Source organism: Vanacampus margaritifer, chromosome 3, assembly GCF_051991255.1.
Source record: "Vanacampus margaritifer isolate UIUO_Vmar chromosome 3, RoL_Vmar_1.0, whole genome shotgun sequence".
In the NCBI taxonomy this organism is placed as follows: domain Eukaryota; kingdom Metazoa; phylum Chordata; class Actinopteri; order Syngnathiformes; family Syngnathidae; genus Vanacampus; species Vanacampus margaritifer.
Window position 1 is genome coordinate 586553 of NC_135434.1, and position 24008 is coordinate 610560.

The window sequence follows — 24008 nt, forward strand, 5'->3', positions numbered from 1 at the left end:
GAAGACCACCAAGGAATAACTCAAGGTAAAGACGTCTAATTAATTAATATCCGTCTAATTGTGTGGTTGAAGCTGAAGTCAATTTTGCCTTTTCATTGCGATAACGAACGTTTGAAGGTCGGATGAAAGGCGGCTTTTGTTCGCTTGTGAACGGCGGCGCTGCCACGCCGTCCCCTGTTTTCTGTTTTGTCTTGCCGGCAGTGGCTCGCCTGGTGCGGACCGAGTCGGTGCCGTGCGACATCAACAACCCGCTCAGGTACAGCGACCTGCACGTCAGTCAGACTCTGCCCAAAACCAACAAAATCAACAAGGTCAGTCACCAAAACCCGCTCGGGACCTTCGTCGGCTTCTTCGTCAGCTTTTGTGTCTTCATCTTCCTCATCTTCAAATTCTTTGTCTTCATTTTCTTTTTCATCTTCAAATTCTCCTGCTTGCTTTTCTTCTTGCTCTTCTTCATCTCTAGTGGGCTTTCCATCCAATTCTGATTCTCCTTCTTCCTCTCGGTCTTCTTCATCTTCTTCTTCTCTTCCTCCTCCTCGGCGGCATCTCCGATGAGCTTTGTTTCCACGGCGACCGCGGTTGCGCGTCAACGCAAATGTCAGGATTGTGGCGATCAATGTGTGGACGTTGCGTCACGTACGAACGTCAAGAAAAGAACAAAATGGAAAAAGTTGGCCTTCCAAGATGGCCGACAGATTTCCAGAACGCGAATCGTCTTTGATGCTTAAGCAAGACATTAGAGCCAAAGAGACAAAGTCAACATCAATGTTTATTAAAGCCATGCGTGAGTTTCATTGAAGGCGCACTCGTGCCTTTTTAGGACACTCAATTTTCCTCTAAATGTAAATCCATACATTTGAGCCACATAACTCGGGACAGAATCAAGGTCAAAGGTTATATTTTTTAAACGAAAACGCCTAAGTTATGGTCTTTGAAGACTCCGCATCACATTTGATGTTATTCCATTCAAGGTATTGAAAACTAAAATGGACGCTTTATTGATTGAACACGTACATGAGGCTACCTGAGGAAGGATTTTTCCGGCAAAGTGAAGTTGGGGTCTTTGAAGACCCGGGTGGGTCTTGGTTCCCTTTGCATGATGTTTTCGCTCTCCTGGCTCTGCGTCCCCAGGATCACACGGCGCCGCCGTACCAGCCGGACTCCAGCAGCAACCCGTCGTCCACCACATCGTCCACGCCGTCGTCTCCCGCGCCGCCGCCGCCGCCGAGCAGCGCCACGCCGCCCTCGCCGCTGCACCCCTCGCCGCAGTCGGCGCGGCAGCAGAAGCACTTCAACCTGACCGGTGGGTGGCGTTTGACCGCCGGAAAACTGCGTGTATTCGTCACCGTTGGCGTATAAACAAAAAAGAATCCGAAAGTTCTAACAGCAGTTGTCCGTCTCTCTGCAGCGTCCAGTTACTTCAAATACAAACAGCAGTTCATATTTCCAGGTACGTGACCTCGGATTTTCTTTGACAGACGACCATACGAGTTGCGTGAGTCTCGCTTCTTGGTTCGGATCCCGGACGAGCCGCCAATTATGTTACGACCCTTTCGTATTACTGCCACGCAGAAAGGGATTGACACGCAAAAATGAAGGTGGTGCTTTAAAAGTTTTGGGGGACACGGAGGTAACGTATACGCTAGTGTTGCAGTCAAGACCACATCAACCGAGACCAAGACATCATCGAGACCAGAGAATATCAAAACTGAGACCAGACCAAGATGAGACCAAGACATTGTCGAGACCAGACAGTATCAAGACCGAGACCAGAACAAGACTTTTGGAAGACGAGACCGAGACAAGACCAAGACATTGTCGAGACCAGACAGTATCAAGACCGAGACCAGAACAAGACTTTTGGAAGTTGAGACCAAGATGTGACCAAGACATTGTCGAGACCAGACAGTATCAAGACTGAGACCAGAACAAGACTTTTGGAAGACGAGACCGAGACAAGACCAAGACATCATCGAGACCAGAGAATATCAAAACTGAGACCAGACCAAGACTTTTGTAAGTTGAGACCAAGATGAGACCAAGACATTGTCGAGACCAGACAGTATCAAGACTGAGATCAGAACAAGACTTTTGGAAGACGAGACCGAGACAAGACCAAGACATTGTCGAGACCAGACAGTATCAAGACCGAGACCAGAACAAGACTTTTGGAAGTTGAGACCAAGACATTGTCGAGACCAGACAGTATCAAGACCGAGACCAGAACAAGACTTTTGGAAGACGAGACCGAGACAAGACCAAGACATTGTCAAGACCAGAGAGTATCAAGGCCGAGACCAGAACAAGACTTTTGGAAGTCAAGACGGGACCGAGACGAGACCGACACAAGACCAAGACTTTTGGAGGCTGAGGCCGAGACGAGACCAAGACTTTTGGAGATCGAGACTGAGATGAGACCAAGATTTTTGAAAGTCGAGACCAAATCGAGACCAAGACATTGTCAAGACCAGAGAGTATCAAGACCGAGACCAGAACAAGACTTTTGGAAGTTGAGACCAAGACATTGTCGAGACCAGACAGTATCAAGACCGAGACCAGAACAAGACTTTTGGAAGACGAGACCGAGACAAGACCAAGACATCATCGAGACCAGAGAATATCAAAACTGAGACCAGACCAAGACTTCTGTAAGTTGAGACCAAGATGAGACCAAGACATTGTCGAGACCAGACAGTATCAAGACCGAGACCAGAACAAGACTTTTGGAAGACGAGACCGAGACAAGACCAAGACATTGTCAAGACCAGAGAGTATCAAGGCCGAGACCAGAACAAGACTTTTGGAAGTCAAGACGGGACCGAGACGAGACCGACACAAGACCAAGACTTTTGGAGGCTGAGGCCGAGACGAGACCAAGACTTTTGGAGATCGAGACTGAGATGAGACCAAGATTTTTGAAAGTCGAGACCGAATCGAGACCAAGACATTGTCAAGACCAGAGAGTATCAAGACTGAGACCAGAACAAGCATTTTGGAATCAAGACCAACACAAGACAGAGACGAGACCAAGACTTTTGGAATTTGAGACCGAGACTGTAAATGTCCAAAAAAAAAAAAAAGATATTGATGAAGATGTGCAGGTCGTAAGTTGCTGTTAATATTAATAACATTTTCAACCATCTTTGATGTTCAGAAAAACGCATGTTGAGACAAATTGTTCTTTGACCTTTCACACAAGGTATCCATTTTTTTAACTGAAACGGTAAAAGTTTTTTATGGGTGCGCTTTTTTTTCTTTTTCAGTCAGAAGGCACGAAGTGGCTTTTAAAGTGGCGAGCGCGTCTTCGATGACATCAATTAAGTGCTGAAAGGCGACGCATTCAGGGAGCGCAGGTGCAAAAAGCTTCCACGCCGTCGTCGTCAATGCCGGCATGACTTACGTCGGCTTGAAAGATGGCCGCCGGGAGGGGGGGCGGGGGGGGGGGGGGGTTGCTTTTTGTTGAGGCTGGCGGGCCAACACGGACCAACGTGGAAGACGGCTTGCAGATGTGACGCAATCTGACAGCCGAGCCAGCACGGGGCGGGGCTTAGAGGTTAGTGGCGACGGGGGGAGACGGCGGCGCTGGTTTGGGACCAGCCGGGTCTGCGGAAATTCTGCGCATTTGAAATACATTAAAATTACGTTGGGGGGGGGAAAATTAACCCTCCAAATTTTGGAAAAAAAACCCCAACAAAAAACAAATAATTGTTTTAAAATCTTTTTTTTGTTCGTTTTTTTGAAAGACCTCAATTTTTGGCACAGTGCGACAAAAGCATCATTTTGAAACTTGATTTCCATGTCTGTGCGGCATAAGAGCCAAATGCTGCTTCACCATGTTTGCTTTCAACTGTGGGCACAGTAATTGACCCGAGTCTGCGGACCTCAGCACCCTACTGGGTTTATTTGCAACAAGCCTTTCTTGAGTGTAATCAGGACCGAGTGACGTGTCGACTCGTAGCAGAAGTTTTCAAACGTGTTCTTCCGGCTGACCGGCGAGCCAAAAGTGTCAAAACTTTAGGGCGGACGTTCTCATCTTTTTGTTGTGCGCTGAGCCGGAAACGAAGCCGCAGACCAGCAAAGTCCACATCGGCGGCGGTTGTCTTTGACGTTGACAACAAAGTCCTCCGTTGGCTTCTTTGAGGACTCACTTGTCTTTGTTGTGTCTTTAATGTAGTCCTTGCGTTGGCCGATGTTTGGACGGCGCCTGCGCATCAAACCGGCAAGAAATCAGCGTCCGTCTTGACACATTTGGGCTTTCTCCAAATCCTATTTTTAATTTCAGCAACGTGCGAACTGTGCGGGAGGCAATTAGCTCCCCCGCGCTCAAAGACGTGTCGCCATGTGCTCAACGAGACGCACGCCTTTGATTGTGAAGTCCATTCACGGCGGGCGACGAACGTGCCGCTTGTCTCGTTTCAAACTCGTCAGCAGGCTTTCATGAGCAAATCGGAGCGCTGCGCTCATTTGATTGCATGTGAAGGCAATCTTTCCTGTTCGAGTTGGTGCGCCCCCCCCCCCCCCACCCTAAAAAGGTATGACAAAAATGCTAACGGTGAACGCCTTCCCGTCTTAACAAGAACATTCTCAAAAGCAGCCTCTCTTATCAAAAATATTGAAGGAATGCACCCCCCTCCCAACAGCCCCATTGTGTTGGCGCACCCCCCCCCCCCACCCTAAAAAAGTATGACAAAAATGCTAACGCTGAAAGTCCAGCAAATTGTCAACTTTTCTCAAATATTGAACAAGTGCACAACTTTCAACATTGGTGCACGCTTAAAAAGTAAAAGAGGAAAACAAGCATTTCTGGCAGGATAAAAACAAAAGAAAACCCCAAATATTTTGGAAATGCTTTCATGATCTCCACACGCCTCTCACCACTTTTACCCCCCAAAAAGTAAAACCAAAACAAAGGTACAGAAAAGTCTGAAAATGCATCCAAACAATGAAGCAGCGTACCCCCGCCCCCCCCCCCCCCCAAATACAAGTCGAACATATTCTTCAACATCCTGCGAGAAATGTGACTTCCTTCTCGTGGACAGAATTTGACAAACATTTGAAGCCTTCTGGACGACTCATCAGAAAAGACGCAGCTCCTGTTCGCAACATTTTTGGATACGCAACAAATGGGCACTTTCAACAAATGCATGTTCGAACCCACGCACCCGCACAGGTTGGTGTCGATGATTTGAAAATATAATTTTTTTTTCCCAAGCGCTAACTAACAGGCCCACAATGTGCAGGATGCGTCTCATTCCTCCACTTTGGCGTTAACGGTCCGCTTAAGAGTCCACAACGGCTTGTTTTGACATTTGACTTTTGTGGATGCAATTTCTTCCCACTAATGCTTTTCGCTCTTTAGCATTTGCCACAAGTGAGTTTAGCTAAGTTAGCTATTTAAGCGCTCATCGAACGGTGCCGCGCGCGAGGCCTAAAGAAGGCGTGCCGGGATTTGTGATGGGATGTTGGAACAAGACTTAAAAACGGTCCAAATAGAGACTTGTCGAATTTGTTTTTTGCTTTTTGAGGGTTTGTTCGTGGAAGGCAAAGCATCACTTAAGTTGGAATGTTGAAAGTTGTGCGACTTAAAAAGTCAGGGAATTTGTGCGCCCAGGAAAAATACAAACCTTGACATAGTGTTTTTTAAGGGGGGGGGGGGTGTTACCCCAATTTCTTGGGGACGTTGAAATGTGTGCGTGGCCTAAAAATTTGGGGAATGTCGGGAACGGCCCCAACATTGGCTTGCAGCACTCGTAGTGAGTTTCATTTCATTGAGGGTGCGCGAGTAAAAGCGAGGCAGCCATTTTGTTCTGATGTCAGAGTCGGCGTGACTTGACTGCTGCTGGAAAGCGTCACAACTCGGACTCTTAGCAAGTACACGGGCTTTCTTTGAACTTTGTTGACGTGTCTTTTTGATCCCTCGTATTGCTTCCTGTTTCTGCTGACGTCAATGCTAACGTCAATGCTAATGTCAATGCTATCATTTTCCTCATAGACGTCACTCCCGAGGCTCCTCCCAGCAGAGCGCCGCAAGTCGTCCTGCATCCTGTCCTGTCAGAGCCAGGGTGAGTCAGACAAAAGTCATTTCCAAAAAGTGTAACCAGCAGAGAATGTGATTTTTGTGGAAATTGCACATGAACGCTAAACTGGAAGTCAAGCGTAGAATGCGAGAGGGTTCCAAAGTTCGCACTTGCACTGACAACGGTGCGACCAAAGAGGATTTGACTTAGCGTTGAGAATTGCTAGAACGCTAATATGCTAATTCTAGTGGGAAAATGTGGTATGATAAATGGTGAGATTGAATTGAATGTTAAAAATAGTTCATAAGAATGTGAAAGTTGAAACGAAAATGTCTTCATTTGTTTCAATTGGATTTTTGTCAAACGATTGCATAAATGTGAAATGAAGGCGTAAAATTGTTTCCTCTGTCAAAACAAATAATTGCATGGTTGAAAAGTATGAATGACAGTTGCAACGATTAATGAACAACCAATCGGTTATCATATTAATCTTTTTTTTTTTACTATCAATGAATCGTTTAGATCTCTTCTTCAATTTAAAGTTGTGCAAATGCAAATGAAATTCAGCCTCTTAGCAGTGATCATTTTCCGATTTCTGTAGTCCACCATGAAAGCTGACTGATGGTAATAATAATAAATCAATAAATAAAGAAGAAAAATCGATGGGGAAAAGTTTTCCTCAACTGGGGGTGTGTGGGCTTTAAGTGACAAATGCGGGAATGTGTTTGTGGACGGGTTCGGTGTTGGTTTGGTGGACGACGAGCGCACGACCGGCATCCAGCCGTCGAGCGCACGACCGGCATCCAGCGACGACGAGCGCACGACCGGCATCCAGCGATCCGTCGCTCGTCAACGGCGAACGTGACTGACTCGTATTCAGATGTTTCGGAAGCGCTGGCAGCCCACCAGGCTTCTAAAACACGGGGGGGAACCCCGGTTTCGTGCACTCCTTTGAGTGGTCCGTCTTATATGTGGCGGATTGAAAACATTTTTCGGAGTCGTACATGAATTAGTCGCCGTAAAGTTTCATCGTTTGCTTTTTGGATGGAATTGTCGAATTTTCAGACGGTGAAATTCTTGCCTGGATGTCCAGAATCAGCGGATTGATTGATTTTCTTGGGAGATGGCGTTGTCACGTTTTGCTCCCGTTGAGGAAGAATTGGCTAAAAATAAGTCCGGCTTTCCAGCATTCACACGAAAGTGCTCCTCATTAGCCGCCTTTTTTTTCTTGCCTTCTTTCTGTTTTGCGCCGCCGACGTGGCGATTTTGGTCGGGTCGTAGCGGCGGGCGAAGCTCAGTGGAGCATCGCGAGAGACGAGCACCGGCGGGCTAATGTTAGCGCTTGGCGGGCTTCACGCTACGCCGGCCACGCCAAGCGCATTTGGGGTGGGGGGGGCGAGGAGACGGCAAGACGGGATGATGCCTTTCGACCCGGACCTTGATTAGATCAGCGTCGCCGTCCGTCAGCGAGCCATCAGGATGCTTCCGAGGCGGCTCGCCGTCAAGATGCTTCCGAGGCGGCTCGCCATCAGGATGCTTCCGAGGCGGCTCGCCGTCAATTGGTCAAGAGCCCCTCGTGCTTTTCCTCCCTTTAATTTTGCGTCACGTGCACGGGAACGCAACGCTTGATGATCATTCACGTCATCCTTCAACTTGGGATGGATTGATTCAAATCTTTATTTCAGGAGGAAAAGAAGAAGAAGAAGAAATCATTTGAAGATTTTAGAAGAAGAAGATTTCTTAATAGAAGATATTAAGAAATTATTTATTTTGCCCACTATATATATATATATTATTTTTATTTTTTTTGCAGCGGTAGAATTAAAAGACGTAACATGTGACAGCCATTGTAACCCTTTTTTGTGTGCGGGTCGACTCATGATAGACACGTCGAGTTGCCAAAAAAACAACACATTTCAGAGGCTGGTGATGGTTTGCATTTTTAGGTCATCAAACATGAAAACATGAAAACCAACCAACACAAGGAAGCAAACGCAAATTTGCCACAACACATTCCCAATTGGATTGACGACATTTCTTGATGTAACTCGTCTGATCTTAAATCCAATACACGCAAAAAAGTCTCAGCGTGTCCGCCATGCAAGAACGTTTGTTGACAGAAGTTGTTTGTGTTTGCAGCAAGGAGGGAAAGCCGTTGCTTCAAATCGAAGTGGAGCCCACGTCCGACGTGAGTCCATCTTGCTTTTCACGTCTATTTGCATGCTGGATACGCCTTGTTTTGCTCCGACGGCTGCAAAAAAACGGGAACGCTTTTGGCCCTCAGGTAAGTCGTGCGTCACAAGCAAGCAAAAGAGTCGCTTGCCGTAAAAACAAGGACGTATTTAGCCCAACCAGCGGCCACAGAAATTGCTTTGAAAAAAATTCCGGCGGCTGTCTTGGAATAGACGCTTTGCGATACGTTATGTTTCAAATCACATGGGAATGAATCATACACTTAGTCCCCCCCGGCCCCCCTCTGGCTGTTTCCCCCCTTTCATAACTCTCAAATTTGGTTGCTTTGTTTGTATCCGTCAAGGCCTAAACGACAGTCTTTTTTCATATTGCAAACCAAAGCGAGAGGAAATGCAAATGTCGCCATCTCGGCATCCGCACGAGAGTGCAGAGCGACTGCGGCGTTCATTTAGTGTCTTCGTCTTTCAGTTTCCAGACTTTGAAAGAAATCTCAGCATCGCAACATTTCTGGGCGGAGTTTGAAATGGACGCAATCAGCCGACAAAAGTCTTTTTTTCATTTGCAGGAAAAGAGAAAATCAATGTCATCAACTTGAAGCTTTTTCTTTGCAACATTTTACAAAGACGTTCGCAAGCATTCCCAGTTCAGCAGCTTTATCCACCTTCAGATTTGCAACCATGCCGATATTTGTTCAAATGCCAAAGCTTGAGCCCCCCCTGGTGGTTGGGGTCCTGGCCTTGGAATTTCACAGCCCTTGTGGATCGCGTACGTCACATGTACGGGAGCATTTTGGCAACTTGGGGTGAAATTAGTCCTCGAATGAATGAGGCAGGATTTTTTTCTGCTTCTTGTCACGACGTCATGCTATGCTAATATCCTTTTTAAACGTTGACTTTGAAGTTTGGCCGCGTGATGGCGAGCTTGCCTTTTTTCGACCTTTCTTTATCCTACTTTTGATTGACATTAAAGTTGTGAGCAACATCAACGCTATCCTGAACTCATATTCAATCGCTAATTTGGGACACTAAGAAACCGCTAATTAATTACGCCCTCATTGATTGTCTCCGGCTAGCGGCTAGCGGCTAGCATGAGCAACCAGTGTCGGGCGGCTAGCTGTAAATAGCTTTGACACCTGCTACTTTGTCATTCGCTCTTTAAAGGAAGGCAATGTGCCTTCAATTGTTACCATTTTTTTTCTTCATTTATTTTAAAACACTTTTTCAAAGGAATTAAAAAAACAATTCAAAACGTCAAAGCTGGTGAGATTTCAGGAAGACAACTTTAAGCCATTAATATAAAATTAGAATACGAACGTTTCTGCTTCATATCGCATCTTTTCCACATTTCACATCAAAGCATTTGACAAAATAAATGAAGACAAAGTACTATTTGCCATTGCTTTGTTTTTGCTGATCCCAAAAAAGGATCCGATCGGTGAGTCAAATAAATCCGCGATCCGAACGGTGACAGTCCAAATAACATGAAGTCGGGGAGGAAAGTTGATTGCGCCGGCTAACTTCCCAAGTGCGGCGCTGCGCTTTCAGAACGAGGAGGGCAACGAGGAGGAATCGGGCGACGAGTTTGAGGAGATGAACCTGTCGCTGCTGTCGGCCCGCAACTTCCCGCGCAAGGCCAGCCAGACCAGCATTTTCCTGCAGGAGTGGGACATCCCCTTGGAGCAGCTGGAGATGGGCGAGATGATCGGCAAGGGCCGCTTCGGCAAAGTTTTCCACGGCCGCTGGCACGGCGAGGTGGCCGTGCGCCTCATCGACATCGAGCGCGACAACGAGGACCAGCTGAAGGCCTTCAAGCGCGAGGTCATGGCCTACCGCAACACCCGCCACGAGAACGTGGTCCTCTTCATGGGCGCCTGCATGAGCCCGCCGCATCTGGCCATCATCACCAGGTTGGTGCCAGGCCGGCTGCCCGCGCGACCCCGGGGGGGGTTTGGGGGGGCGCCGATAGGATTGGCCTGTTGCTGCCTGCTTTTGTGGCTTGTTCATCTTTGGGTTACATGAAGAAGCCTCAACAACCGTTTAGGCACACAAAGTTGAGAGTCAAATTAAAACCATTTTTTGGGGTTGTTTCGTGTGTTATTCAATCATTCGACCCAATTTTTGGGGTGAATAACCCGATTGAATTGGGTCAGAAATGAACCGACCCTTTTTGAGTTGCCCAAATAGTTACATTTATAAACCTCGGAGCAACCCCTTTTTTTTTTTTTTACTTGTTTTGTGGGCTCTTTATTTAACTCAATTTCTTGGGTTAAAAAAAATTTAAAGAATTTTTTTAGTTATTTAACCCAAAAAGTTGGGTCAAATTAAACTCATAACCCCCACACAACCCAAATTGGCAGTTTTTGCTTTAATTGAATTGTGTCAGAAATGAACCGAGCCAGCATTTTTAGTTACTGTATTTAACCCCAAAAATGGGGTCAAATTAAATTCATAACCCCCCACAGCAACCCAATTTGGACAACTTTTTGGTTGAATTGAATTCGGTCAAAAATGAATTGAGCCAACTTTTTGAGTTATTTGACCTCAAAACTCATATTTGAGTTATTGAATTCAAATTTGATTGAAATATAGAATTCATAGCAACCCCACAAAAATGGGGTTGTTTTGTGGGTTCATTGTTTGAGGGGGATTTGAATAACCCATAAAGTTGGGTTATTTTTGACGCGGCCCCCGTCTTCCAGGCGAGCTCGTCCCACAGAGGAGTCGCTGGGCACGTCGGCGGGCACGTTGCGCACGTTGCGCACGTCGCACACGTTGCGCTTGCCCGCACGCTTGACATTTGCGTTTGCCGTCGACAGTTCAATCGAACGCACGCGCGTACAACAGCGGCCTGCGTCGCATACAATCCGTGTCGGGCCGTTGCATAATGACGGAAGTGTGCGGTGGAGTTCACGCAGCTTGCAGGCTTTTGTTGGTGATTAATATGCATGAATCGTTGGCTTAAGGTCATTTTCTAGTTCCTTGGCTCACCTGCGCGGCACAGTTGGGGCGGTGCGGGACCTCGGTCCTCAGGTGCACGCCAGGGGGCGGTGCTAGACCTTTCTATTAATATGCTGCAAGAGTGACGCACCTCGTCCGCAAATCTTTTCTTAAAAGAAAAGTTAACCTTTATTAGTCTCGCAAAGGGGAACTTTGAAATGGCTCAGCGGAAAAAGTGGACACGGGAAGCCCGTTGCATCAAGTGGAACCCTCGACTCTTCTGTGTATCGCAATCCAATCTCTCCAACTCTCCAATGTTCCGCTTGTGTACTCCGACAGCTGCTGGCGAGCAGGAGCGGCCGAATCTGTCAGAGTGTCCTGTGGGGGGAGGTCGGGGGGGGGGGGGGCACTTCTCCTCTCATATGTGTTTTCTCCTCCTCGCAGCCTGTGCAAAGGCAGAACGCTTTATTCGGTGGTGCGCGACGTCAAGGTCGTCCTGGACGGCAACAAGACGCGACAAATTGCGCAAGAGATGGTCAAGGTAAAACGCTTCCGCATTTCTACTTTGTATTTATCCTGCAAAGCGCCTTCCCCCGACCTCAACCCTATTAAGAGCCTGCAGAGCATCCCTAAACGGAAGCTCGGCCGTCTGCTTCATCATTTTGGAACACGTGGAAAGGCAGCTGATCTGTATGGACGACTGACGAGCTGATAGCCTGTGCAAGCCATTGAAGCCACAGGGCGGCCATCTTACTCCTCCCATCTTGCGGGCAGACCGTATAAACGATACAGTATACGTAGAGATTTGACATCAACGGCTGGAAGGCTCTTAGTAATGGGCCAAGGTGGGGGGGGGCTAAGGTTGCTTGTGTGAACGGTAGGTGCTGTTTTGAAGACCCCCTTTTTCTTTGAGCACTGTTTCTTTGTTCCCTAGACCCAAATATTCGGCATCTTTTGTTGAATTACAGTTTTAATTCTTGAATAAAGTTTCCTCCTGTAAACATCAGCAAGCATGTCATTTATGCACGCATTTAAGGCAAGTCCTCTGGTTTATGTTTAACAAATGTAAACGTCATAAATCCTGCTTTTTCGACTAAGTACTGCGTCACATGTTGGCCAATTTGGATCCTGCAAATGTTTAGGAGGGTGTACACGGCCAGAAACGTTTCTTGGGAGGAGCAATATGGCGGCTTCAAAAGTCTCGGCCTATCGGCTATCCGGTCATATATTCAGATCGGTGGGAAAAGCTCCTCCTGTAGAGGCCCGCGTCACGACCCCCTGACCTCAACCCTATTGTGCGTGCGCGTTTGCAGGGCATGGGCTACCTGCACGCCAAAGGCATCCTCCACAAGGACATGAAGTCCAAGAACGTCTTTTACGACAACGGCAAAGTGGTGATCAGCGATTTCGGCCTCTTCACCATCTCGGGGGTCTTGCAAGCCGGCAGGTGATTGGTCGCAAGCCGGGCCGCCTCAGGGGGCCGCCAAAATAAACAAAGATGTTTGTTGCTTTTGTTTTGTTTTTGCGGCCACCAAAGCCGCAGAGAAGACAAGCTGAGGATCCCGAGCGGCTGGTTGTGTCACCTGGCGCCGGAAATCATCCGGCAGCTCTCGCCCGACACCGAAGAGGACAAGCTGCCTTTCTCCAAACAGTCCGACGTCTTCGCCTTCGGGTAAGCCGCGCACACGTGCGAGCGCCGCGCACACGTGCGAGCGCCGCGCAAAGCTAGCAAGCGCAAAGCCAGCAAGCGCTGCCGCCGCGCAGACGCCGACTCTTTCACTTTGAGCTCTTTCATGGTCGTTGACGAGGATGTTTGGCAATTCCGTTTTTTTGCTTCTTGGTTGTGAATTTTACACTCGGGGAAAACTTTAGTGACTCACAACCGCCAGTAGATGGCAGTAAGACACTGAATGAGTGCGATTAAAGCGCTTGGATCCGGGACTGATTGTCTGATGATGATGACTAGGCAGAGAGCGATTATCAGCTGGGCCAATTATCTGCGCTGATATTCAGCATTTAGACGAAAATCTGCATCAGCCATTTTGAAGAATCATACGGCCGATTCATTTGAAAAGGGAACTAATTATTTAAATTTTCATAGATGCTTTTAACCCTGGGAACTCTTCTGAAACTAAATTAAGTACAATTGTATTACTTCGGATATAGATTTTATTTTTATTCTTTGTATTTACTATAGCAAACAATAGGAATCTACAGTATTTACTTCCGTTTTTATTGAACTTTTGAAGACATGTTGCTGCCCCTGGAAGATCCCTGAACTTTTTGTTAGATTTGTAAAGCAAAGATGTCTATTGACTGAGATTTTTCTTTTTTAACTTCAATATTTTACGAACCCTAAATGTTGTTTATTCTTAAAAAAAAGCTGGAGTTTGTTTTTTTTTTTATCTCTAATGATGACAAGAAGCTCGTCATATGATTGGTGGAAAGTTCGAGAAATTGATCTTACTTTGCTCAGCAAAATTGGGCTTTTTTTTTTTGCCTCTCGTCCCCTCCTTGAACATGACTTTTTTCTTTTTTGATGCCCCGCCCCCATCCATAGTGTTTTCAAAAAGTTTTTTCCCGCTTGATGTTGTCCCAGGTGTTGAGATGGTACAGCCCAAGTTTGAAGCCAATCTGGTTAAGCGTCTCGGACAAGGGGGCAAAAGTATGAGCCCTGCAAATGTGCCAAAATTGGACTTTGAAATACTTGAACTTGATGACGTCCTGTCCCTTTTCTTTTTGCAGACAAGTCTGGTCTGCCTGCTTTCCGGTGCTGTTCCTCGTTGGGAAGCACACAAATGGTTGGAATTAGCGTCCTTAACAAGTCCGTCCGTCCACTCCTGAAAGTCACGCTGGAGCGGGATAAAAATAGTCTGCGATTTTTTTTTTCTTTTAAACGGAAGGCTCATGAATATGCAAAAGCGCCATGGGGGCGGGAGGGGGGGGGGGGCGGACGGAGGGGGCTGCGACCTCTAGGTGGCAGGACAAAGGCGGAAGGTCCATCTGCACCTTCCGCCTTTGTCCTACCTTTGAGCTCTCTCCATTTGGACTTGAAAGTTGAACTCGCGATTGAAAGTCGAACCTGACCCGAGGCCCTCATTTCAAACCTTTGAAACGCTCTTTTGAAACCGTGAGCCGGACTTATGAGACGAGGCGGAGGCTATCGAGCGTCGAGTCTCTTTCGACTTCCCTCCCCCGCATGACGTGGCATTTTCCCGCGTTCTGTGTGTAAAAGTAGCGTCTCGCTGCGACCCGAGCCCGCGTGAGCCCGACAGCCGTCACCGTCCCGTCCGTCTCCCGTTTCAGCACCATCTGGTTCGAGCTGCACGCCCGCGAGTGGCCGTACAAGAGCCAGCCGGCGGAGGTCATCATGTGGCAGGTCGGCAGCGGCGTCAAACCCGGCCTCGCCCACGCCGGCATGGGCAAGGAGATCCTGGTGAGGCCCGCCGGAGCGTCACCGCGGAGTGGCGAGCAAATCACTAGCCAGCCGCTCGCCACTCTTTTATTTCGACATCTATATCGCTATCATTTTCTTTTACCTTTTTTTAACCAAGTCAGAAATGTTTGCGAATTGTCATTTACAAACATGAAAACTTAATTTGGAATCCCGTCCTATGCAGGCTTGCACAATATTGGAAAATCATGCCATATAGTTGCTGAATATAGCGATAGCGATAGCGATATCAACATGCACCCAAAAAAAAAAAATGTTTATGATCTAACGAGACAAAATGTCATTTATGGAGTGGGAATGCTGAAAAACGGAATGCTTATGAAGTCAATTGAAAGATAAATGATGTGAAAATTACAAAGTATTAATCGTAGTATAAAATATATAAGATAAATCAATAAAAAGAACACTTGAACCCGGGAGGCGTGAATTTTTGAAATAAGTTGGAATTGATATGGAAAAGCGTTATCTGAAAGTGGCCTCCATTCATTTAGACGGAAAAGTGGAACTTTCCTCCCTTAGCATAATTGCTATGGATATATTTGCAATGGGTTTCGAACCTGCGACCTCCTGGTTCCCGGACAATGCAATTTACCGAGTGCACCACTGAGCGAAGACAGCTGGTAATGATAGTCAGTTGTATGTACGGAAGTGGGCGTGGCAAGTGGGACTTCGGAAAAGTCCAACGTCAGTCCCGTTGAAAATGAATCGGAAAGACGATAAATAGCCCGAAAGGCGGCAATGTTTGAAGCAAGTTGAAATTTGAACAGTGTAAATCGCCTTACAAATGCAATGATGCCGTCTAGTGGCCAAAAATGACCTCAACACAAATCAATATCACACTTGTTTTTTACACTACAGTACATCTTTTTAATTGAGCTCAATTTGATGAATTATTATGAAATTATTGTATCAATGTCTAAAAGATGCCGCCATATTTCTATTAGTTTAACATTTTTTCCCCATTTTTGAGGTAACATGATTATGAAAATGTCGATTTTTTGGGAGGGTACATTTCGTTGTATATTCTGAACAGATATAAAATTTGCGATTAATCGTGAGTTAACTATTGAAGTCATGCAAGTAATTCCGATAAAAAAAATTGAATGGCCGATTTGAAAGCCTAACCTGTGTTTGAAAGCCGATTTTGAAAACCAGACCAGAGCGGGGGCCAATACAGGCCGATAAATCTGCCCTAAGCCCCTTCATTTCAAACCCAAACACTTGTTTCTGAGCCCAATCTTCAATTTGATGTCTGTGGTGTGTGTGTGTGTGTGTGTGTGTGTGTGTGTGTGTGTGTGTGTGTGTGTGTGTGTGTGTGTGTGTGTGTGTGTGTGTGTGTGTGTGTGTGTGTGTGCGTGCGTCAGGACATTTTGCTGCTGTGCTGGGCTTTGGAGCAGGACGAGCGTCCCAGCTTCTCCAAGCTGGTGGAGCTGCTGGAGAAGCTGCCCAAGCGCAATCGCCGCCTCTCGCACCCGGGACACTTCTGGAAGTCAGCCGAGTACGTCAAATGAGTTGGGCTCTTCTCCTGTGCACGCTGTCCGCACACACACACACACACACACACACACACGCACGCCCTAAAGAAAAAGACATGCGTGCCAACTTGCTGTCCTTCCCGAATCATTTTTCGGGCAAGCGACAAATGTGACTGTTGTACAGTTGAGTGTGTGGCCGTCCGTCCGGCCAGACGTCCGTCCAGCCGTCTGGCCGTCCGTCCGGCCAGACTCGCTTTTTGCAAGTTTTGTTGACTTTTTGCGCGTCCGGCCGCACTTCAACATGGACAAAAGCTTTAACGAGCGCTCGGGTTTTTATTCCTTTCCCGTGGGTTTTGGTCATCAGCTCCGTAGCGCATGAATGTCAGCAAGTTTCGCACCCGCCCAAGCACTGAAATGTAAATGAATGTGTCGGAATCACTTTTTTCTTTTTTTGGTCCCCATCATTTTGGGTTCGAAAACACTCACACAAATATTTCAAGCCTAATTGATGTCATTTTTTTTTATATGACAAATTCTTTTGCACTTAAAAATGTTTGTTTTTTTTTAGATAATTTGAATGCAAACCTACCAAATAAACCTTATATGATACATATTCATTCGTCTAATAAAGCCTATTTATTTGAAATGCATAATTCTCAAGTTTATGTATTTAGTATTAATAAAGTATAATTATTGATGACAGTATTTATTTAAAATACATAAAGTATATTATTTGAATTGCATAATAATCAGGTTACCTCCACATGATAAATACACTGCTATGTATAAAACCTTTATGTCCTTCATTTTTTTTTATTATTATACATTTTTATGTTTTTGGGAGGAAACTGAATGCAGACATCCCAAAAACATAAAAGAAAAGAACAAATTATACTTTATTAATACTAAATAAAATCAACCTGAGGAATATGCATTTCAAATAAGCAGGCTTTGTCTGACTGATGAATGTTTATCATATACGTTTTATTTGGTAGGTTTGTGTTAAAAAAAAAAAGTACCTGGGAAGTTGTTATGTAAAAAAATGACATAAATCATGATTTAGGCTTAAAATATTTCTGTGAGCGTGTACCCACGTGGGAAAGATCATAATCGGAATTTGGGTTGAGTTTAAGTGGAACTGGCAACGTAGAGTCAACATTTCTGACTGGCAGGTACTTGTTGCGAACGTACTTGTACGCTAAATGCTAAATGCTAAATGCTAAAGCGACGTTAACTTGTTCATAAACAAGTTCAAAGAAAACTGCTTATTTTTTTTTTTGCATTTGCCTAAACGATACCAACACTTTTATTAAATAAGAACATAGACATTGTTTATTTGTCATTTTATGGTTTGTTATTACGCCTCCAGTGCAGGATTTCCGTTGGACATCGTTTCCCATAATGCCGCGGGGTCTTTTCTCCCGCCAATGTTATAACAGCACATTGGAAAATGAAGGACGGAAGGAAACATTGTTTATTGGTCATTTCAATGACTTCTTGTTCTTGTTCCGTCTGCAGATCATGATTTCCGTTCAGCATCTTCGAAATATTGGCGTACCGCAAGGCATGATGGGAAAAAAAAAGTAGCCTTTAGCATGCAAGTACCTTTGAGCATATTTGCAAATACAATAAAAACGGACTTGCAAATACAAATGCAAAATTCGTATTGGTTCCAAAAACAAGCATTTACCTCCAAAATGATGACTTTTCAATACAAGAATTGCAAAAACAAAAATTTTGCAGAAAAAAAAGCCCCCAAATTAGGGCTCTTTTTTTATTTTCACCAAATTATGTTTCACTCTCTCAAAAAATAAATACAATATTCTTTCTTATTGTGAAAACATTATTTTTTTTTTTGTGGCTCTGCCAAGACTTGCCTTTGCGCTTAAAAAATTGAAATGGATTAAAAATCAGTGAGTTGGTATCGATGTAAAAAAACAACAACACCAAGAAGAGTTTTCTGCTCGTCAAGACTCTTGTTTGTCTTCTTCTGGACTTGAAGAATTGCTGAATTCCTTTTTTGATGACTTGCTTGTGATTTGAGTCAACATTGAAAATGTTTTTAATCAAGCATCCTGGTGCTCGTTTGATTGACGGGCGTCTCACGGGAAACTTTTCCAGCTTTTCACCCCCCCCCCCCCCCCTAAAAAAAAACAGCATCACATCCTTTTCATTGAAATTGTTGCCACCCCCTTAAAAATGGATTTTTGTTTTTCATGCGAGCGATTTCGCTGCTGCTGCTGATTTGCGTGAATTTTGTCTGGGCTTGGACGAGCCGCGTTTTGAGATCCGTTCGGCTCAAGAAACCACAAAAAGATACAAAATGGAACTTTTGGGCTTTCCATTTTGTGCAACGAAGTAACAGTACGTGTTGGCTTATTTGTTTTTTGGGCAATTGTAAGCAGCCGCAATTATTTGTCGATTTTTGCTATCATTTGGGTCGATCTTTTTTCTGAATGATCGACTCGTTCCTATTCTTTGGGAGTTGTTTTTTAGCCGATCACTCACTTATTTGCAGGAAGCATCCAAAAAAAAAAAGTTGCATTCAAAAGGGCACTTGAATGATTTTTGATGTTTGTGGATTTTGTGGCAATTGTGAGGGAGAGTCAAACGTTTGTAGGCGATTGTGGCCGGAAATTTGCCACCGGAGGAAATACAGGCAGATTTTTGGGCACAATCTTTACGGAAGAATCCATCCGTCCCCATTCATGTATTAAAAAAAGAAAATAATATAAAAAAAAAACGCTGGTCATTATAAGGGAGAAACAGTTCTTTCTTTCTTTATTTTTAGATTACGTTTGCTCATTGTTTTTATATATTAAACAATCAGCCACTTATTTGTGGCAAGTGATAAATATGTGCCGTATCGAGTTTTTGCTTTTTTTTTTTTCATGGGAATGATGAGGGTGCGTAACGTTAATCATGGACTATTTTTTGGCATTTGTAATTATGAGCGGATGTTGATCACTGCCGGTGGTTGAGCTTGTTCGCAAAGCCCCCCCCCAAATAATCGGGGGTCCGCTGTAAATAGCGACATTGGACAAAGTCATCATTTTGCAGTCATCTTCTCTTCTTTTTTTTCACGGCTGCATTTATCCCAATTTCTACTGTTTACACCTTGCATGACATCCACACAGATACACACACGCGCGCACACGCACACACACGCGCATAAGTGGAGTTGTCAAGCGTCAGCCAATGATTGCCGTTGTTTGTAAAGCTCCGCCCCCTGGTGTCAAATGCAAACCAGCGCCATTTAACATTCGTGCCAAGTGTACAGAACAGATTGTAGACCAGCTTTGCCGGATGATTATGATTATTATCAATAGAATGATTAGCATTAGCGTGCTTCTTCTTTTTCTTCTTCTTCTTCTTCTTCAACTACTTTTGAATGCAGAAGAAGTTGATTGTCTTGTTGTTATTTCTGCATTTGTTGTTTTGCTTCCTTTTCTTTCCTGGATGTGTTTTTGTGTTGTAGCTTGTAAACAAATCTGCGCTATAACGACAAATCGCGTTTACGGAATCTTCTTTTGGGATTGTGAATGTGAAGAATGCCTTCTTCTCCTTCTTCTTCTTCTCCTTCTTTCTCTTCTTCTTTTCTTCCTCCTTGTCCCTCTTCTCCGCACCGGCTGATTTGCACTCGTCCTTTGTCAACGTCTGAGGGTGACAATTAAAAAGCTCTTTTTTTCTCTTTCTCTTCTGTCGTCTTTTTTCATACAAATAAGCACTTTTTCACAGTCAAATGTTTTGTTTGTTTTCCCCCTTAAGATTCGTAAGACGGATTTTTGTTTTGTAGTTTCACTCCAAAAAGTTGCTTGTTGGCTCTTTGGCGAAGTGACAAATAATCCCGATAGCGTATTTCGTCGAATGTCTTTGGCGAACGATCTCGGGGCAAATCAACGCCGCTTGAGGCCACGTCGACAACTTTTGAAAACTGTTTGAGAAAAATGTCAGAAAAAAGAAAGATTCTTTTTTAATTGAACTGCCTTCATTTCAAGATTTGACTTCGTAGACTAAAGTCGTTGAAAAATGTGACGACAGAAAATGTTGTGATTAATTAGTTGGAACATTCGATTTTTTTTTGCCACTTTCTTTTTTTTGGACCGGAAACGGAACAAGCGCTCGACTCTTGACTAGTTCCCGATACGAAGTTCAATACTGGAGGTGTAAAGTCTTCCTCTCTTTGTTTATTTATTTGCACAATGGAAAACAAAATACAAAAAATAAAATAAAATACAACATGTGAAAGTGGTAGAAACCAACGATCGAAGACCCCAAATTAAATTAAAAAAACACAAATATACTTGCAACTTCTTCCTCCTCGCCAAAGTCCGGCGACCTCGGCAAAAATAAGTCAAGAAAGAAATGAATCGCAATCTGTCGGAGCCGCGCCATAAAAGGCGCCAGAGCGGAAATGTTTGGGTGCGCTCGCCGCTCGCCGCTCGCTGCCGAAAGCGAGATAAGAACGCTGACAAGTTGGGCAGGAAAATCGATTTTGTGCTCCGACCGAAATTCTCGTATCGTTCGCTCAATAAAAGCTGAGAAATTGCGATGAAATGAATTTGCGACTCGCGTATGTCGGATTTCCTGTGACTCGTTAGCATGCTTTTGTTTGACGTCAGCAAGTCACAAGTGAGCAAGAATTGAGGTCAACGAGGTCGGATGCTCATGAAGACAATGCAGATGTTTTTGCCCCACTTTGAAACCAATTGGAACGAAAAAACTCAAATTCAAAAAACAATTTCGAAATAAAATAAAAAACAAAATGCTTTTTGAAAAAAGGAAAACTTACTAAAACTACATTTGATGTTTACAAAACTAACTCTAACTATAATTAGAGCGAAAACGTCGGTTTTAGTCTTTGGTCATTCATTTAACGCGTGAGTTGTTGGGGATGATTTGAAATGTGATTTTATTTCACCGCAAGGACGTTTGAAAGTGACGTCATTTAGCGGCAGCCAATAGAAAAGCACCTTCAGAGGACGTCGCTGCGAGGCCACGACAAAATGCAACGGCAGGTAAGAAATGACTTTCTTTTCTCATGATTTTCCCACGCTGCTTATGAAATATTGCGCACGAGCAGGGGTGGCGAATGAAGGTCCAGAAGGTCAAAACCCTGCCACAGTTTGACTTTATTCCCAGGTGCTTGCTAGCTAGCTAGCTAGCTAGTTTAGCTGTTTACCTGCACGGGGGGCTAAAGCCGAACCGTGGCAGGGTTTTGACCTTCTGGACCTTCGTTTGCCACCTCTGTTGTTTTCCAAACTAAACAGATGTTTGCAAATTTGGATTCAATACAGAAGATAATCGGTCTTATTTCATGAAGGACTACAAAAATCAATAAACAATTACTATTGATATGCTGAAATCTGCGAATTTGGACAATTTCAAATTGAAAAAAAATGGCTCCAAACGATGACTGGATTATTAAAATAGTTGTCGATTCATTTGATAATCGATTGCTTGTCGATTAATCGATGCATTTTGAAAGCTCTAGCTGTAACCTCCTGTGGTCGTTTCACCGAAACCCCAAAAGAATGAGACCGATTTGGATAAATGATGGCCGATAAAAACGGATTAAAAAGTCCCTGAGTGAGAAGGAAGCAAATCAAATCGAAATAGAGCAGCAATAACAATAAAAACAACGTGAGTGTTGTTTCCTGCCGACGCCACAAAAGTGCCCTGGAGCCACTTTAGCGCGGACAAAATGTCGAAGCCACGCGGCCGGCGAGGCCCGCCGAGGACCGCCGAGGACCGCCGAGGACCGCCGCCCCCTCCTCGTTCTTTCCAAAGATGCCCGCGGAGCTCATTATGTCCGGGAAGCGTTCCATTAGACGCCATCTTTATTGGGGACGCAGAGGCGGGAGAGCAGACGCCGGGCAAAAGCGCGTCCCAGCGGGCCGACGGATGTCCCGGAGCCAAACTGGGGCTGGCGCCGGCGCCGCCACGCGGGCGAGACGCAGCTGTCGGCGCGCGACACCTCAGGTGTAAAAAAACGTGCGCCTTATCGTCGCTCTAATTACCCGAGAGTCCTGCCGGGTGCGACTCCATCTACTCGAAAGTAACGTCTGACGCTGGAGACACAACGAGCGGAAAGAGGCCCGGATGCGGTTCCGGCCCGCCCCGCAGCCGCTCGTGTGCCGGCCCATCTGTTCATCTGCGTGCAAAAGCAGACTGCGGCTCGTCAACGGGATTCTCCGACATTCGCCGCCACTTGCTGACGTTGGCGAGGATTCGTCATCGTCTGCCGTGCAATTCGCTTTTTGTCCACTTGGGATCGCTTGCGTCCACTGCGAAAGTTTACGATGCTTCTCTGATGTCCTCTTTGACTCGTTTTGTGACTTGACTAATGTCCTCGCTGACACACTAGCGACAGTTAAAAAAAAAAAAAGTGCCATGAACTCATTGACTGGCAGCCATTTTCACTGAAGCAACCCCCTTCGCTCTGGGCTGTTTGACTGGATTTGGACGGATTTTGCAAGGCCCTCAGAATATTGTAAATCCGTCTGTTCCGTCTCTCCGATCTGCATTAGTGTTGTCAAACCTGGGATGGGACCGAAACCCCCTGCTTGACTCCAAGGGTTTTTACTTTCTGGATCCGCATCCTCCAAACCCGTGGACTGTAACCTTCGTCGTTTTGCGACTCAACCCGAACTGAAAGCTGCCAAGACCAACCAAGCTCTAGTCCAGGGATGGGCCGGAGTCCTGCAGGTTTTGGAGGTTTCCCTCTTCCAACACAAGCTGATTCCAATCAACAGGATCGTCATCAGGCTCACGCTGAGCTTGCTGCTCATACATCAGCTGTGTTGGAGAAGGGAAACATCCAAAACCGGCAGGAGGACTCTGGATCTCGAGGACTGCCTTGTTTGAAGTTTTCCATCTCCTCACCACAAGTCCCACATGTGCTCACCGGGTTGCGGAATCCTGGTCCAGAAAGTCAAAACCCTGCCACAGATGCGCTTTCGGGTTTCAGATCCGCATTTCAAGCCAGAACAAATGAACATTTTGTGCACCTGTGAGACGGCAGCAGTCTCACAATTTGCCACAGACTCTTAATAAGAGCCGGCGGAGATCAAACACGAGCAGACAAAAACCTCATCAGGACGCCGACGAGCAGCGGCAGGACGCCCGCGTCTCATCGCCGGGCCTATAATGGCCGCCAGCCGCTCGCCGGCTCGTTTGCAGCCGTCGTGACACCGCAAAAGAAAAGAGCAGCAGCTCCTTTTGCTCCTGCCTGGACTTTGCACAAACAAAACAAAACAGGGCTGCATGCATTACAATCTCATTTCCGTCTCCTGGAATTCAATTGGAATCCAAAGGAAAGAATCGACAAAAACACGTCAGCTCATCCGTGGGCGAGACGGCAACGCAAGTTTACAAAGCAGAAAACAGCCAAAGAAATCCGCACATATCTACGGAAGCTTATTGGGGGGGGGGGGGGGACGGTTGCATGAAGATTGACAGGCTGAATGGAAAATTGTGGAATGACATTGAATGAACTGGAAAGAACTGAACATGTTGAAGTTGGGATGCTTTGCATTGATCGACAAAAGTATCGGGTCCAAAAGCGGCAGGAAAAAAAAATAACAAGGAAGCACAAAAAGTAGGAAGACGAGGACTGGAATGTCCTTAATTCAATTCAATTCAAAAAAATATATTTCATTCTTTAAAAGAAATGATTTGGGACAGAAAGAAGAAAAGGGTTCGATTCCGCCCCTAATCAGAATAATACAAAGAAATAAAAGGTCGACGCAAACTAAATGACAGAAAACAGATTAACAATCAATTGAATAATTGACCTTGTGCTAAATATATTTTCCCAGTAATTGTGCATTTATACATTTATAAAAAAAATACAAATGTAAGATTCTGACACACAAAAACGGGGGTGTACCTAATATTTTGGCTGTTTTGGACAAAAGTTGGAACGGTTTGA

At 45.3% G+C, this 24008-nt stretch overlaps 1 protein-coding gene across 4 annotated transcripts in view; it reads left to right on the forward strand.

The window, feature by feature from the left end:
• The window catches only part of ksr2 (kinase suppressor of ras 2), a 52348-nt gene extending 32579 nt beyond the window's left edge, over nt 1–19769 (forward strand). For 2 of the 4 annotated variants that reach the window (XM_077561269.1, XM_077561270.1), the window contains 12 exons: nt 5–25; nt 202–311; nt 1132–1303; nt 1409–1450; nt 5993–6062; nt 8157–8301; nt 9755–10116; nt 11591–11687; nt 12460–12593; nt 12684–12818; nt 14453–14582; nt 15965–19769. In XM_077561269.1, coding sequence (XP_077417395.1) covers nt 5–25; nt 202–311; nt 1132–1303; nt 1409–1450; nt 5993–6062; nt 8157–8301; nt 9755–10116; nt 11591–11687; nt 12460–12593; nt 12684–12818; nt 14453–14582; nt 15965–16111 — 1565 coding nt within the window. In that variant the 3' untranslated portion in view covers nt 16112–19769. The remainder of the gene's footprint in view (nt 1–4; nt 26–201; nt 312–1131; nt 1304–1408; nt 1451–5992; nt 6063–8156; nt 8302–9754; nt 10117–11590; nt 11688–12459; nt 12594–12683; nt 12819–14452; nt 14583–15964) is intronic. The other 2 variants (XM_077561271.1, XM_077561272.1) reach the window with 1 other exon arrangement.
• The last annotated feature ends 4239 nt before the right edge of the window (nt 19770–24008 follow it).